This window comes from Chrysochloris asiatica, unplaced genomic scaffold (genome assembly GCF_000296735.1).
Source record: "Chrysochloris asiatica unplaced genomic scaffold, ChrAsi1.0 scaffold00029, whole genome shotgun sequence".
Lineage (NCBI taxonomy): Eukaryota > Metazoa > Chordata > Mammalia > Afrosoricida > Chrysochloridae > Chrysochloris > Chrysochloris asiatica.
The window spans coordinates 15630437-15645662 of record NW_006408547.1 but is presented as its reverse complement, the minus strand read 5'-3'; the positions used below and the strand labels follow the sequence as shown (position 1 = coordinate 15645662).

At 36.8% G+C, this 15226-nt stretch overlaps 1 protein-coding gene across 1 annotated transcript in view; it reads right to left on the bottom strand.

Moving 5' to 3' along the window:
- MYO16 (myosin XVI) overlaps nt 1-15226 on the bottom strand; it is a 912243-nt gene that overhangs the window by 584440 nt on the left and 312577 nt on the right. Inside the window, exons 10-11 of the mRNA XM_006851537.1 lie at nt 9411-9521; nt 816-881 (exon numbers count right to left, since the gene is read on the bottom strand). Coding sequence (XP_006851600.1) covers nt 816-881; nt 9411-9521 — 177 coding nt within the window. The remainder of the gene's footprint in view (nt 1-815; nt 882-9410; nt 9522-15226) is intronic.

The window sequence follows — 15226 nt, the reverse complement described above, 5'->3', positions numbered from 1 at the left end:
AGTGTTTGAGAAAATGTATAAATGCAATATTTCCCTGCCTTTTTCTCATGTCTTTAATATCACAGACTTTATTAGCAACAAGTCATAAGGTTTAAATAAGGACTTTCAACAACTTATCAAGAATTAGTCAAGATGTATGGAAAATACAGGATTGCAATGAAAATATTTAATTTCATATTTCTATCTGGTGATTGCAATTAAGTAAGAGCTACACAGTATACATGCAGAGGAAACTTTTGACATGATAAAACTTATTCTCAGCTGTCTCAGAATAAGTTATAGTTACTATCATGCAACAATTCAATCTAGAGTTTTCTAGGTTTACTTCTGAAAAAACAAAGAACAAAATAATGCACTGTCACTGAGTCATTTCTTACTCATGTTGTTGTTGTTGTTGTGAAGTGTCGTCAAGTCAGTTCTGACCCATAGCGACCCTGCATAGGGTTTCCGAGGAGTAGCTGGTGAACTTGAACTGCTGACCTTGAAGTTCAAATGGCTTTGCAGTCTGGTGCATTAATCCACAGTGCCACACCGGGACTTCTAGCAACCCTAGATTGGGTTTCCAAGTCTATAAATGTTTATGGGAGCAGAAAGCCTCAACTTTCTCCCTAGGAGAAGTGGCTGGTTGGGTTTGAATTATTGACCTCACAGTTAGCACTCCAAGGCTTACCCTACACTGTCACCAGCTTTATTTCTGACAAGTATGACTTAACTGCTACTTTGATTATTCCTCCTAATAAGTCATTTAATACAAACAAACATGTTTAGTTAATATAACTCTATACTATTCAAAATCTTTTAAATATTACACTTACCATGGTAGAATACATTGGAAGCTCCTTGAATGGGTTAACAAGCAAAAGGATGTCCCCAATAAATGTCTGTTGAATAAAAAAGACATAAATAGTTAATCACCTGCATCCGTAGCACGTTTAGACATTAGAAATTAAATTAAATTATTGTACAAAATAAAGGGAGAAAGTGCAAATCACACCTTACAATTCTGAAAATTATTTTTTTAAAGTTTATAATTAAAAGAATAGAAAAGTCTATTACTAATTAAATAAAATGATTAACCTGATAGCAGTTACCAACAACAACATGGAGCACATAACAAATGAAACAGTGGGTTTCTGATTATTTCTGATGCTAAAGAATTTTGTAAGAACTAGACTGAATTTTTAAAAAATAAATGAATAAAACACATGAACACATATAAAAATAAGTTAGTGGTATCAAGGTGCTCTATTGTCCTATAAAATAAAATGAAATTTAAATAATAATAATAACTAAAATTTTAATAAAGAACAAAAAGGGAAATAAATCTTTCTCATTCTGGTGTGGTGCTGTGGCATAAGCACTGTGTTGGGCAGTTCAAACCTACCAACCCATCTTCAGAAACCTGATACAGGGACTCTATGATCAGATACCACTTAACTGTGCTTAACAATAACAATTAGAAAAGAAAAAACAAGAAAGGATAAGTAAAAGTATAACTAACCGTTGAAAAACTAAAAACCAATAAAATGATACATAGAAATTCAGATGCACTATTAATTGTGTACCGTCACAGCAAATACAAATGTACTAAATATTCTAATTACAACACCAAGATTGATAATTAGACTAAAATACTACCTATGTGTCTTGGTGTGGCACTGTAGGATAAGCACTAGATTGCAAGGTCGGTTTGAATCACCAGGTCAACTCACCAGCTGGTTCAAACTCACCAGCTGCTCCTCAGAAACGGGGTTGCTGTGAATTGAAATTGACTCAATGGCACTTCACAAACAAAAATGTTCACTTAGAGTGAAATGTTTTAAATACACAGGCTAAGAAAAATTTGAAAACTTTAAATACATATACTAAGAAAATTTTAGAAACTAAAGATATTGGCAAAAAACAAGCCTTAAGTATTTGATGAAGTGCTAATTGAAATGTTTCAACAAAAACTATAAGGCTCAATATCATCATTCTACTGTCAGTTTGTCCTACTCTGATGGCTCATTTGTTGCTGTGATGCTAGCAGTGATGCCACCTGTATTTTAAATACCAGCAGGGTCACACATTGTAGATGAGTTTCAATGGAGCGTCAAGACAAAGGCAGAAGATGAAGAAGGAGAGGCAAACCACTTCTAAATGATTAGCCACTGAAATCTTGTAAATACCAGAGTAATATTTTCTGATACAGTGCTGGAAGATGAGCCCCTCAGTTTGGAAAGTCCTCAAAATTCAATTAGGGAAAAGCTACATCTTCAAAGTAGAGCTGACCTTAATAACATGGATGGAGTAAATTTTTGAAGACCTACATTTGCTGAGGGGCACAATGCAAAATGAGAAGAGCCACAAACATCCATTTATGATCAGAATGTGGAATGTATGATATATGAGTCTTGGGAAACTGCAAGTCATCAAACAAGAAATGGAACACTTAAAGATTAACATCTTAGGGACTGGTGATCTCAAATGGACTGGTGTTGACTATTACTTGGTTAGTATCCTGGTAACAGCAAAATGAAGAGGAATGTTGTTGCTTTCATTCATTGTCAAAAAGAGCATTTAAAGATCTGTTTTGAAGTACAATGCTGACTGTGATAAGCTAAAACTCATACATCTCCAAGGAAAAGCAGTTAATACCACTATTATTCAAATTTACACACCAATTACTAATGCCAGAGATGATGAAACTGAAGAAATCTACTTATCTCCTTCAGTCTAAAATTAATCAAACATGCAATGAATGTGCACTGATAATTACTGGTGATCAGGTAGGATCAATAGTTGGAAAATATGGAATTGGTGATAGAAATGACGCTGGAGAATGTATGAAAAAATTTTGCAAGACTAATGAATTATTCCTTACAAAGACCCCTTTTCAACAACACAAGTGGGGACTGTACACATGGACCTCAGTAGATGGAATACACAGGAATCAAAATGTTTACATCTGTGGAAAGACACAATGGAGATGATCAATAACATCAACCAAAACAAGGCCAGGAGCTGACTGGAGAACAGATGATCAATTGTTCACATGCAAGTTCAAGCTGAAACTGAAGAAAATTAAAAGAATTCCACAGGAGCCAAAATATGACCTTGAACATATCCTTCTTGAATTCTGTCTTTTAAATAAAGCATGTGAGACACCATCCATCTTAATGCTCTTTTTACGCCATGTGAAATCATGTCCAAATACCTCATGTATCATAAATTCAAAAGTTAAAACAATCAAACTTCAAGAAAAAAATATTGGAGAATATTTTTATGACCAAGCCAGGATTTATTAAACTGGATTCAAAAAGTATTAACCCTAAAGAACTTTGTAATTATTATGAATTTCTGTTGATCTAAGGACACTGTCGTTTGTTGTTAGTATCATCAAGTTGACTCCCAGTCACAGTGACCCTAAGCCCAGCAAAATCAAACATGGCCTGGCTGGTCCCGTGCCATTCTCACAATTGTGACATTCACGCCCATTGTCGCAGTCCCTGTTTAATCCATATTGTTGAGGATCTTCCTCTTACTCACCAGCCATCTCCTTTACAAAGAATGATGCCCTTATCCAAGGACTAGAGCTGCCTGATCTTCTTCCTAGACAGATTTGCTTGTTCTTCAGCCAGTCCATGCATAGTCCTTGTAAATATCATAATTTAAATGCATCAATTCTTCTCTGGTTTTCCTTATTTGTTGTCCAGCTTCCACATACATATGAAACAATCAAAAATACCATTGCTTGGGTTAAGCTCACCTTGGTCCTCAGCATAACATCTTTGGTGTTTTGCCATCGATTTGCCCAATGCAATGTACCTTTGATTTCTTGACTGTTGATTGTGTATACAAGTACACTGAAATCCTTGAAAACATCAATCTTTTCTCTTATTATCATGGTGTTTATTGGTTTAGTTGTAAGAATTTTTGTTTTCTTTTCATTGAGTTGCAATCTATACTGAAGGTTGTAATTCATCAATTAGTACTTCAAGTCCTCTTTGCTTTAAGCAAACAAGGTTATGTCATCTGTAATCTCAGGTTGTTAATTAGTCTTCCTCTAATTCTGATGCCAAATCCTTGTTTACATAGTCCAGCTTCTTAAATTATTTGTACATCACAGAGATAAAATAAGTGTGGTGAAAGGATACAATCTGAAACACACCTTTCCTGATTTTAAACCACTTACTATCCCCTTGTTCAGTTTGAATGACTACTTCTTGGTCTCTGTACTGGTTCCATATGAGCACATCTTAGTGCTTTAACCACTGTGCCACCAGGCCTCCCAGAGGAGAATATAAACAGTAAGAGGATGAAATGAACCAAGCTTTATACTAGTAGCTGTCATTCAATATTTTATTTGTTCTGGTTTGCTTGTTGTTGTTGTTAAGTGCCTTCAAGTTGGTTCTGGTTTTGGTTAGCTTAATGCCAATTAGGAGTCCTGGTGTGGAGCTGTGGGTTGATGCCCTAGACTGCGAAGTTGGGTTTAACCACAAGGTCAGTGGTTCAAGCTCACTAGTCACTACTAGTAAACCCTATACAGGGTCGCTATAGGTTGGAGCCGACTTGATGGCATGACAACAACAACAACAACAGAGCCAATTAAATATGTTTTAGAACAATCATGGTTAACCAGACACTTGTGGAGCTCCTGTGTTTATTTTATGGGATTTTTTTTTTGTGTATTTCAAGTCCTACTTGTGTGTTTCTAGAAGAAAAGCTGCCTACATGTTTATCCACCTTCATAAAGGAATTTGATTATATATTTTATTCTGCCTGTTATTGACGGCAGTAATTGCTCAGAGAATCCAATGCTGTTTTTGTTTTGTTTTGTACATTTCATAGCAAGCATATGCCTCAACACCTACAATTCATTTCCTGTTTGGAGATTTGGGAACGTCCACAGTTACAGACTATATGGGAAACTTCCCACTCCAATGTCCAAATGGATCACTTTATATACTTAACACAATATTTAGAGTCTTTGCATGTTTTTGAAGGATCATATTGCATAACAAATCAGACTGCAGCAAGAAAAGATGAAACTATTAGACAGACAAGTCATTTAGTTGAAATATGAGTTTTATACCAGCTCTGATGGAAGTTACTGACCAACCTAGTTTCTTTGATACATAAATATCAATTTCATTCTTGTTCTAAGAATATGTATTTGGTCAAAGAGATCTAGCTATTCATTCAATATTTAAATACCTAGTACCTGTTGTTGTTAAATACCTTACAGGTGGTTCCAACTCGCAGCAACCTGACACAGAGTTTCTAAGTGGTGGCTGATGGGTTTGAACTGCCACCTTGTGGTTCAAATCAACCTTGCCGTCTAGTCTTATCCTACAGTGCCACACCAGGCTCCTTCGTAGCACCTACTGCGTACTATAGAGATACAGCATTGAAGTTGCATGTGTATGTGTGTGTGGAAGCAAGGAGAGAACAAGGTAGAACACAAAATAAAGAATGTAAATAAGCAAAATAAAAATGATATTTGTTGTTGTTGCTGTTGTTGATAGGCACCATCAAGCTAGTGCCAACTCATAGGGACCTTATACAAAACAGTAGGAAACACGGCCCATTGCTGCTGCTCCTGTGCCAATACATCTTGTTGGGAGTATACCTGTTTTCTGCTGTGAGTTAAAATCAACTCACTGGCACTAGACTTAGGCTTTGTTTTTTGAGATTTTAAAAATTAGATCAGTATTTTTCTATTTTTGGAGAAAGAACAATGTGTTTTATCTCTAATTCATCATAGACTGATACTTTTGTAAAATACAGTAAAAATGAATTTCTAGAATAATGAAATTGAAAAAGACAAAACCAAAAAATACAAGACCAAATTTGCATGAGCTGACTGAGATTAAATGCGCAAATTGCTATAAAACTTCCTAACAGTTCATATTGCAGACTGACAGTAAAAATATTATGTATCACCCACACTTGCAGATAATACCCACTTGACCTGGCTTCAATGACTGGATGATCAGAGCTCAATCAGAAGAAGATAGAAGAGGGAAAAAAAAAAAAAGGAGTAATCTGATACAATTTTATGAATTTAACCTACACCTATGGATGCAGTAGCTCAACAGACTAAACAAATCCTTACAGCAAGGATCATTCCCACCCCCTCCAAACACAGAGTATACAGGAATGGGCAACTTGGACATTGGCTACCCAAAATGGTGGTGGTGGTGGGGCTACAAAGGCAAGAAGTGACTGGCTTACAAGCTTTCAAGTGGGAACTTAGATCCAGAGGGTATGGGGGAAGGTAGACACTCCAGTGAGTAGTAGCCAATCTGTCTGGGCGGGGCTGATGAAAGGAGATGGGGATAGGTCTCTTGTGATACAATAGTGAATAATTGTTATCAGGACTGATTGTGAGGGTTGGAAATGTAAAGGTAGGTGTTTTATAGCAAGGAGAGGAGTGATTAACATTTCAGTGTAGGAGTGGAGGCCCCTGGGACCATCAATGGAGAAGAGCTGAGAGCAGGACCCTACCCAGAGAAGCAGTGATGCCAGAGAAGGAGGCAGAGATGATGACGTGGAGAGATGGAGACTTTAGATCCAGAGAGGGATAGGGGTTGTATGCTGACGACCGGGATGCAGGCTTGTAGTGTATACCCTTTGGTTGGTTGATAATGCATGGAGGGGATTGTAACCATGGCAATGAAACGATATAGAATGAACATAAAACTAATGTTCTCCCATGTAAGCTATTGCAAAATTCACAATAAAAAATTAAAAAAAAAAAAAAAAAAGAACCCATATGCATTAAAAAAAAGAAAAAATATTATGTATCTGAATGAGGCTTTGAAAAGTTAATGGAAATGTGAAGGTGAAAGACAGGGAAATTTTCCATGAATTTTTTGAAGTCCCCTCATATTGGAACCAAACACTACACATTGAGCAGGACTTATTATGAATCCATTAAGTTTAACTTGTTTAATTATCCATTAGAAGTAAATTCAGACACCATAATTTAAAACAATCCTATAAGAAATTTGAGTCTACACTATGTAGCTGTAATAATCTAGACATGTTGCTACGTGCCATCAAGTTGGTTCTGACTCACAGTGACCCTTCCACAGGGTTTCTGAGGAGCTGTTGGTGAGCTTGAACCACCGACCTTGTGTTTCAAACCAGCCTTGCAGTTCAGTGCATTAATCATAACGCTACACCAGGAAGAAAACCATAGTTCCCACTATGGCCAATTTCTATCATACATAAACTTTAAAAAGGAAGAGCATATCAATCCTGATTATATAGATAAATAGTGAAAACAGAAAAGAATATCTCTGAAGATGATTCAGTGTATGGAAAAGTCAGACCATGACTCAGATGAGCTAGTTGTAGTTGTTGTGCAGAGTCACTGAGTGGGTTCAGACTCTTAGCAACTCAATCAGTATAGGGTTTCTGAGGAGTAGCTGGTGAGTTTAAATCACCAACCTTCCAGTTCAGCCTGTTCTAAACTTCCAGCGAGGTATATCATCAGGATGGAGCTCTGGTAGCGTAGTGGTTACAAATTGGGCTGCGAACCACAAGGTCAGCAGTTTGAAATTAAGAGCTGTTCCACGGGAGAAAGATAAGGAGCTCTGCTCCCATAAACATTTACAGCCTCAGAAACCCTGTACAAGGTCGCTATGAGTCGGAACCAACTCCACGACACATAACAACAACAATAACATCAGGAACTGTGATAAGTGTGTTAAGGAAGGACGCCTATAATAATGTAATCTAAACGGGAAAAGTTTACTTAAGGAACTAAATTACATTTGAATGACTGTTTATGAAGGTAAGTACTTTATGGCAGTAAAAGCAGAACATTATTGGGAAAGAAAACAGCCTTTAAAAGGCCCTGATGCAAGAAATAGGGCAAAGATCACCTGTTTTTTATGTAGTGGTTAAGAGTTGTTAGTGTAGGGCTCAACTGCCAGATTGTAAAACGCTTCCATCTAAATTCTAGACTCTACAGTAAGGATTCTGGTCTTCTTTCCATAAAAAATAATAAGAACTAGAAGAATTTTGAGACGGGGAATAAAAAGACTTACATTCTTACTTGACAAAAACTACACTGCTTCATTCTGGAGATTGGATTGGAAGGGATGGAGTTTTCCCTTGAAAGTTATGTGGCTGTCTGAGATGACTCATGAAGGGATGATGGTAGCTTTGGTCATGTGACAGAGGCCTTAGAGACTGAAAGAAGGTTAAACGGCTATTTAGGAGACAACATCCCTTGAAAAGCAAGATAAAGAATAAAAAACATTTCAAGCAGTTGTCTTGCAGTACTGTAGTTAAGATGTAAAAAAATCCATAATGCTGGAAAAGATCAGGAAGCAGAGTAAATCTGTTACACACTTTATAAGCCAATAGGAAGGTAACAGAGACCTAAGTGATTGCGTTACATCACTCTATTCCAATAAATCAACTCCATTAATTTCCATAAAAGTATTCAACTTTAAGTGTATTTACAGTGGCTAACAATTCATCTAATAACTAAGCCGCTGAACTGAATTGTCATTGGAGAATTGGCATCTGACAACTTATTACCTGTAGGGCAATTTCAGAGTTCACAATTTAAGTGAAAATTACTTAATCAATTTCTCAGTAGAGTAGGAAAAAAATCCGTTTTTTTTGTGTTGTTTTTTTTTTTTCCACAAAAGGGATAATCATATGTCTCTATAGACATTCTGATTGAACTGCTGTTGAATATGATGTTGGATATGGCAAAATCAGAGAGAGTAGTAGAGAAAGAAAGGGAGATGCAAGGATTCATAGCAAGAGAGAAAAGTTATAGGGTACCTAAATCATTATCAGTACTTGGAAAAATACTACATATGAAAGAGGATACAACCACAGCAAACTGATTCTCCACACAGAGTTTATCATCTAAATTGTATTTTTGTTATCAGATAGTGGTGTAAAATTTTTTTATTTTATAAAGACATTTTCTGATCATTTAGGGCAACAGTGACCTTCCTTGCAAAAAGAGAGGCAGTTCTGCATCCAGTCAGTTTATCCTCCTGAAATTCCTAAGCCAGATCTAGCAAGCTACCTTAAAGTAGATGAGACAAACAATGCTTTTTACATCATGCTGTGATCTTTTAGATCATGCTGTTGGATCTAGCAAGATCTTCTTCCTTCACAATCATGGCATAGGATATGTGGTAGTGGTGAGTACTAGAATCTACTCTCAAGGTATTGACTTTCAATGAACAACTCTGAAATTTAGATCTTTAGTGAACTTACCTTATAACTAAACCAAAGAATGAAAGTGAACGCTAAGAAATCCACTTTAAACCACTGCCATAACCAACACCACTTATATAAGCCCTTTACTTCTAATATTTGTACATCGAAGGAGGACAAAAACATGTAGCAAAACAAAAACATTGCAAAAAAACAATTTCAAAGGAACTCACATATATTTGATTGTTCCCAAAGCGCTTGTGAATTTCATACAGCAGGCTGCCATCATTGAGCTCGCTGAGGGTTGCCAAGTCATCATTTGGAGCAGGAGGCATTAGCTTGACCTGGGGGGTAGGAGGATAAATATTATCAATTCTGATCTCTATCCAAGCCACTTTTATTACTACTAGATGTTCCATTTTCAAATACTTGTCAAAGGTTTAAAGACAACATGGGTATGAAATTTTGTTGTTAAAAAACGAAATAGTTTACTTTCAAGGAAAATACACAACATCCCACAGAGAACTGTATTCAGATTAGAATTTCTATTCTATAAGTACACCCACCACAAGTGTGCACACACATTCACACATACATACAACTTGAATGTCAGTCTATGTCATTCAGTGTCAATAAAGTTTTTCAAGATCATTTCCTCATGTTGAACATTTCCTGTTCCTCAGTTATAGAGAGAGTTCTGCACTGTACAATATGAAGATGAGCAGTTCTGCTTCAGCTTTGGAAGTGCTGCAGATAAATTAGCTTTTCATCTGCCTGTTCATATTCATATTGCTAAAATGGTAAGAAAGCAATGAAAGTGGAATTTAGTTTGTGAGTGAGTACACATGGGATAAGACCAGATTTTATTAAATATCTAATGTGGCACAGTATGATAAGCACCGGATAGCTAACCATAAGGTCAAGATTCAAACCCACCAGCCACTCCTTGGAAACGCTATACAGGGTCATTATGAGTCTGAACTGACTCAAAGGCACTGAATAGATTTTATGTATTTTGATTATGTTCTATATTTTTCTTAAAATTAAAGTAGCTATAAGATTAAGATGATAGTTTCTTGTTCTTATCATTAAGTACCATCAAGTTATTTCCAACTCATATTTATTTCTGCTCCTCAGAAACATTATACAGGATAGCTATGAGTCAGAACAGTCTCAATGGCAAGTAATAGCAGCATAGGATTTCTGAGGCTGTAAATCTTTGGGGGAACAGAGTCTCTTCTTTCTACCATGTAGTGGCAGGTGGGAGAGGGTTACTCATAGTATTTTATATATATTATTTGGTGGTGGCGGTGGTTGTGTGCCATGGAGTCAGTTCTGACTCATAACAGTCCTGTATGGGGTTTGTGAGACTAAATATTTAAGGGAACATAAAGTAACTGTTTAATCAATCCTTGTTGCTGTCATTAAGTTCCGTTGAGTAAACTTTGATTGATAGTAACTCTGTAGATGGTTTCTGAGGAATGGCTGGTGGGTTTGAACCATTGACCAACCTTGAGATCCAGTGCTTATCCTATAGCACCACACTAGGACTCCAATCAATCCTAAGTAATACATAAAATAAAATCAAGAACAACATTTGAATATGGTTGATCTCCTGTCTCTTAAATAAATCTAAGTCCAATTCATCCCTTGCCTTCTTTAAGCTCTACAAAGAGCCACCATTATTTGGAGCATACAAATGGGTCTCAGCCCTTTCATCCTCACTCTCCACAGCTGCCAGAATAATGGACTAGCAATGAGAAACCAGTTTTGTCAAACCTCTGCGTAATAGGTTTTCATAGTCTTTGGAATTTTCTCTGTCATTGATGGACAATTTGTGTTATGGTATCACAGAACAGCACACCAAAATGTTTGTCTATATATAAAAGAAACATAAAATAACAAGTGCAAGTGTTGTTGTTGTTGTTGCTGTTGTTAAGTGCCATCAAGTCGCTACTGACTCATAGCAACCCTATGCACAACAGAATGAAACACTGCCCGATCCTGGGCCAACCTCACAATTGTTGCCACGCTTGAGCCCATTGATGCTGCCACTTGGCGAATCCATCTCACTGGGGGTCTTCCTCTTTTTCTCTGACCCTTCATCTTACCAAACATGATATCCTTCTCCAGCGACTTGTACCTCCTGACAATATGTCTGAAGTATCAGAATGAAGTTTGGCCATCCTAGCCTCCAAGGAGCAATCTAGTTGCACTTCTTCCAAAACAAATCTGTTGGTTCTTTTAGCAGCCCATGGCACTTTCAATATTCTCCTCCAACACCATAACTCAAAAGCATTAATTCTTCTACAGTCTTCTTTATTCACAGTCCAGCTTTCACATGCATATGAGGTAATTGAAAATACCATGGCTTCGGTCAGGTGCACCTTAGTCCTCAAGCTGACATCTTTGCTCTTCAACACTTTAAAAAGGTCTTGGAAAACAGATTTGACTAATGAAATACATTATTTATTTCTTGACTGTTGCTTCCATGAGTGTTGATAGTTGACCCAAGAAGAATGAAGTCCTTGACAACTTCAATCTTTTCTCCATTGATAAGAATGTTGTTTATTGGTCCAATGGTGAACATTTTTGTTTTCTTTACATTGAGATGCAATCCATACTGAAGACTGTGCTCTTTGATCTTCATCAAAGTTCAAATGAGTAGTATGAATTTCTAGAAGTAATAAAATGAATGCCAATATACTATAGAGTGTATGTATATACATATACCAATTGCCATCAAGTTGACTATGACCCATGATAATTCCATTGATGGCAGAGAAAACCTGTGCCTCATAGTGCTTCCAGTGGCTAACTGTTTATGAGTAGACTGCCAACCTTTTCTTCTGAGGAGTGTTTAAGTTGTTGTCAATTGCTGTTGAGTCTATTCCGACTCATAGTAACCCTGTATAGGGTTTCTGAGGCACAGCTGGTGAGCGTGAACTGCTGACCTTGTAGTTCATAATGACCTTACAGTCCAATGCATTAATCTGCACTCCTAGTAGCTATGATTGTTTACCATTTACACAACCCAGGAACTCCTATATATGTCTACCCTGAATATTTGATGGTTACTTTACCATCTATTTAAGGATGGATGTTAATATATTTTCTTTTCTATGTCTTTGCAAGTATTCTTTCAAAGTAACAAGATCTAATGTCACACATATACACCTCCAAAAACCTTGAACAATGCAAGAATTAGACAAAAACCACCAGCAAACTAGTGTGTGTGTGTGTGTGTGTATATAAGGCCCATGCAAATTTCTGCATACCCATCTAAAATGAGTATGAGGAGTACTAACAGCAGGTCCTGACAGGCCGATAAGAGCTGTTAGGACATCTCATTGGCATTCTTAGGGATCCCGAGCTACAGCTGTTCCATGGGTGAAAGAAAGTACATTCTTAGGGATCCCGGCACAGCTGTTCCATGGGTGAAAGAAAGTACTAGACTCATAGTAAAAATGGGACAAATCCCTAGCCTGTTTTATAGAAAGGAAATGTGACAAATACAGTGTTGAATATATCCAAGGAAGAATTCCTTGCACTTATCATATCAATATTACAAAATAATCAGGGGAAAAACTTTGATAATCATTCTCAATCAAAGTAATAGAAGTGATGCATTTTTTAAAAGAGATTTCAAAAGTATTACTGTAGCAGTTAAGTGCTGTCGAGTCAGTTCTGACCTATAGTCACCCTGTATAGGGTTTGTGAGGAGCAGCTGGTAAGCTTGAACAACCCACCTTGGGGTTCAAACTGATGTTGTGGTCCAGCTCATTAACCCACAGTGCCACACCAGGACTCAAAAGCACTGATATAGCAAGTAAAAAATTAGAGAAAATTAGGTTTGTGACTATTGTTATGTTGTTGTGGACTCAGTCATATACACTACCAAAGTATGCTCAATAATTTTCATACTAGTCAAAACATACCTTTGATTAATATGTAATCAAATTAAAATCTTACATAGATTTTAAATCATTTTGGCTTTTTATTTTGTTTTAATCTTACTCCTTTTCCACAAAATAGAGATCTAGAACACAAAACAGGTATAATTTGTGGCAGAAAGTCAGGAGGACCTTTGGAGAAATGCTTGCAGTTCCAAAAGAAATTCAGCTGTGAGAAAGATTCTGAGTTCACTGATTCCTTGTCTCCAACATTTCAAAAGTCACTTGAGTACTGTTGGCTTTACGAGGACTTTTGCATTATTTGGTTTTATTGTTTTGTTTGTTGCTGATTTTACTCTCTAGACTGATAGTAAATGATATAAATTCAATAGGCAAAGTAAATATGGACTGACACATAGGATAAGGACAACAGAATCTTGGAAAAATGCAGTTTAAGCAACAGAATCGAGTACATATAAATGAAATGGTTAGTGGAAGACAGAAAGAAAGATAAAACAACTGAGATGTCGATAAAGTGATGAAATTCTTTATTGGATTTTCCCAAAGCTTAAGCATATCATCAGGCCTGGATAGTATTAGAATTGGTTTGCCTTGCTTTTAATATTCTAGAAGAAAATTCTTAGATATTAAAATGTATCAAGTCCCTTCATCAAAATGTGTCAGATTAACTCTCTTGCTAGGCTGGGTATTTAAACATCGTATACATGTATGTTGGCATATCTTTAAACCAAAGAAAAAGAATTATTGCCAAATTTTGGAAAGCCCAGTATTACACATATAGCCATAGAATGCAAATGTTGTCTCCTATCTGTAGAATACAGTAAGAAATGAATGGGGCTGTTAAAACTGGACTAAGGGGTAGTTGTGATTCCCCCCAAAGCACTCTGTAAGAAGCAAAATTAGCAGTGATGTTTCCATGTAATGTAATTTTCTCAAGCTTAAGTTTGATCAATTATTAAAAGGGATTTGTTCCATATAGTATTTTGAGAATTAAAATAACACAGGTAGAAGCATGTTTGAATTTTTCAGTCATAACTCATATAAAATATTATTTTGTATTACTATTCTTCAGAATAGTCACCATTTATATTTTCAAAAAAAGCTCAGTCAGTGTGTTAACTGGAATTATTTAAATTAATACCCGAATATTTATTGAATATAAGACTCAACAACCTCTCTGGAAAAAACTTTTTTTTTTTTTGTCAGCTTGTGATTGGCCATGTAGGATAAGCACTGGACAGATAACCACAAGATCAGTGGTTCAAACCCAAGAGTTGCTCCTCAGAAACCCTGCACCGGTTGCTATGAACCAGAACTGATTAATCAGTACATAGAACAATAACAATATAGATGTCATTGTTCAGTGCTGGTCCTACAGCACCACACCAGGAGTCCAAAATTCCTAACTCTGTTCTCAATAATAATGATACTATAAATTTATTATAGCAAAAAAAATTGTTATTAGTTTTATAGCTCCTCTACTTTCACCTTTATAATACTCTATGATATCAGCGTTGTTGTTGTTGTTGTTAAGTGTTGTCTAGTCAGTTACAACTCACAGAGACCCTGACATGGTTTCTGAGGAACACCTGGTAGGTTTGAACTGCTGACCTTGCAGTTCGCAGTCCAGTGCTGATCCTACAGTGCTATATCAGGAGTAATCTGAGCATTGTTATTAAATGCCTTTTCTGACTCACAGTTACCCTATATAGGGTTTCTGAGGAGCATCTGGTGTGCTTGAACCAACAACCTTGTTGTTAACAATCCAGTGCTGATCCTACAGCACTGCACCAAGACTCCTGTGAGATCAGCACTAAGCACCTATTTTATCGTTGTTGTTGTTGTTGTCAGGTGCCATCGAATCAGAACTGACTCATAGCGACCCCAGGCACAGCAGAATGAAACAATGTCCGATCCTGGGCCAACCTCACTATTGCTGCCACACTTGAATCCATCAATGATGCCACCTGGCCAATCCATCTCTTTAGGGGTCTTCCTCTTTATCTCTGACCCTCCACCTTAACCAGCATGACATCCTTTTCCAGCGACTGTTTCCTCCGGACAATGTGTCCAAAGTATGAGAGACGAAGCTTAGCCATCTTGGCCTCCAAGGAGCACTCTGGCTGCACTTCTTC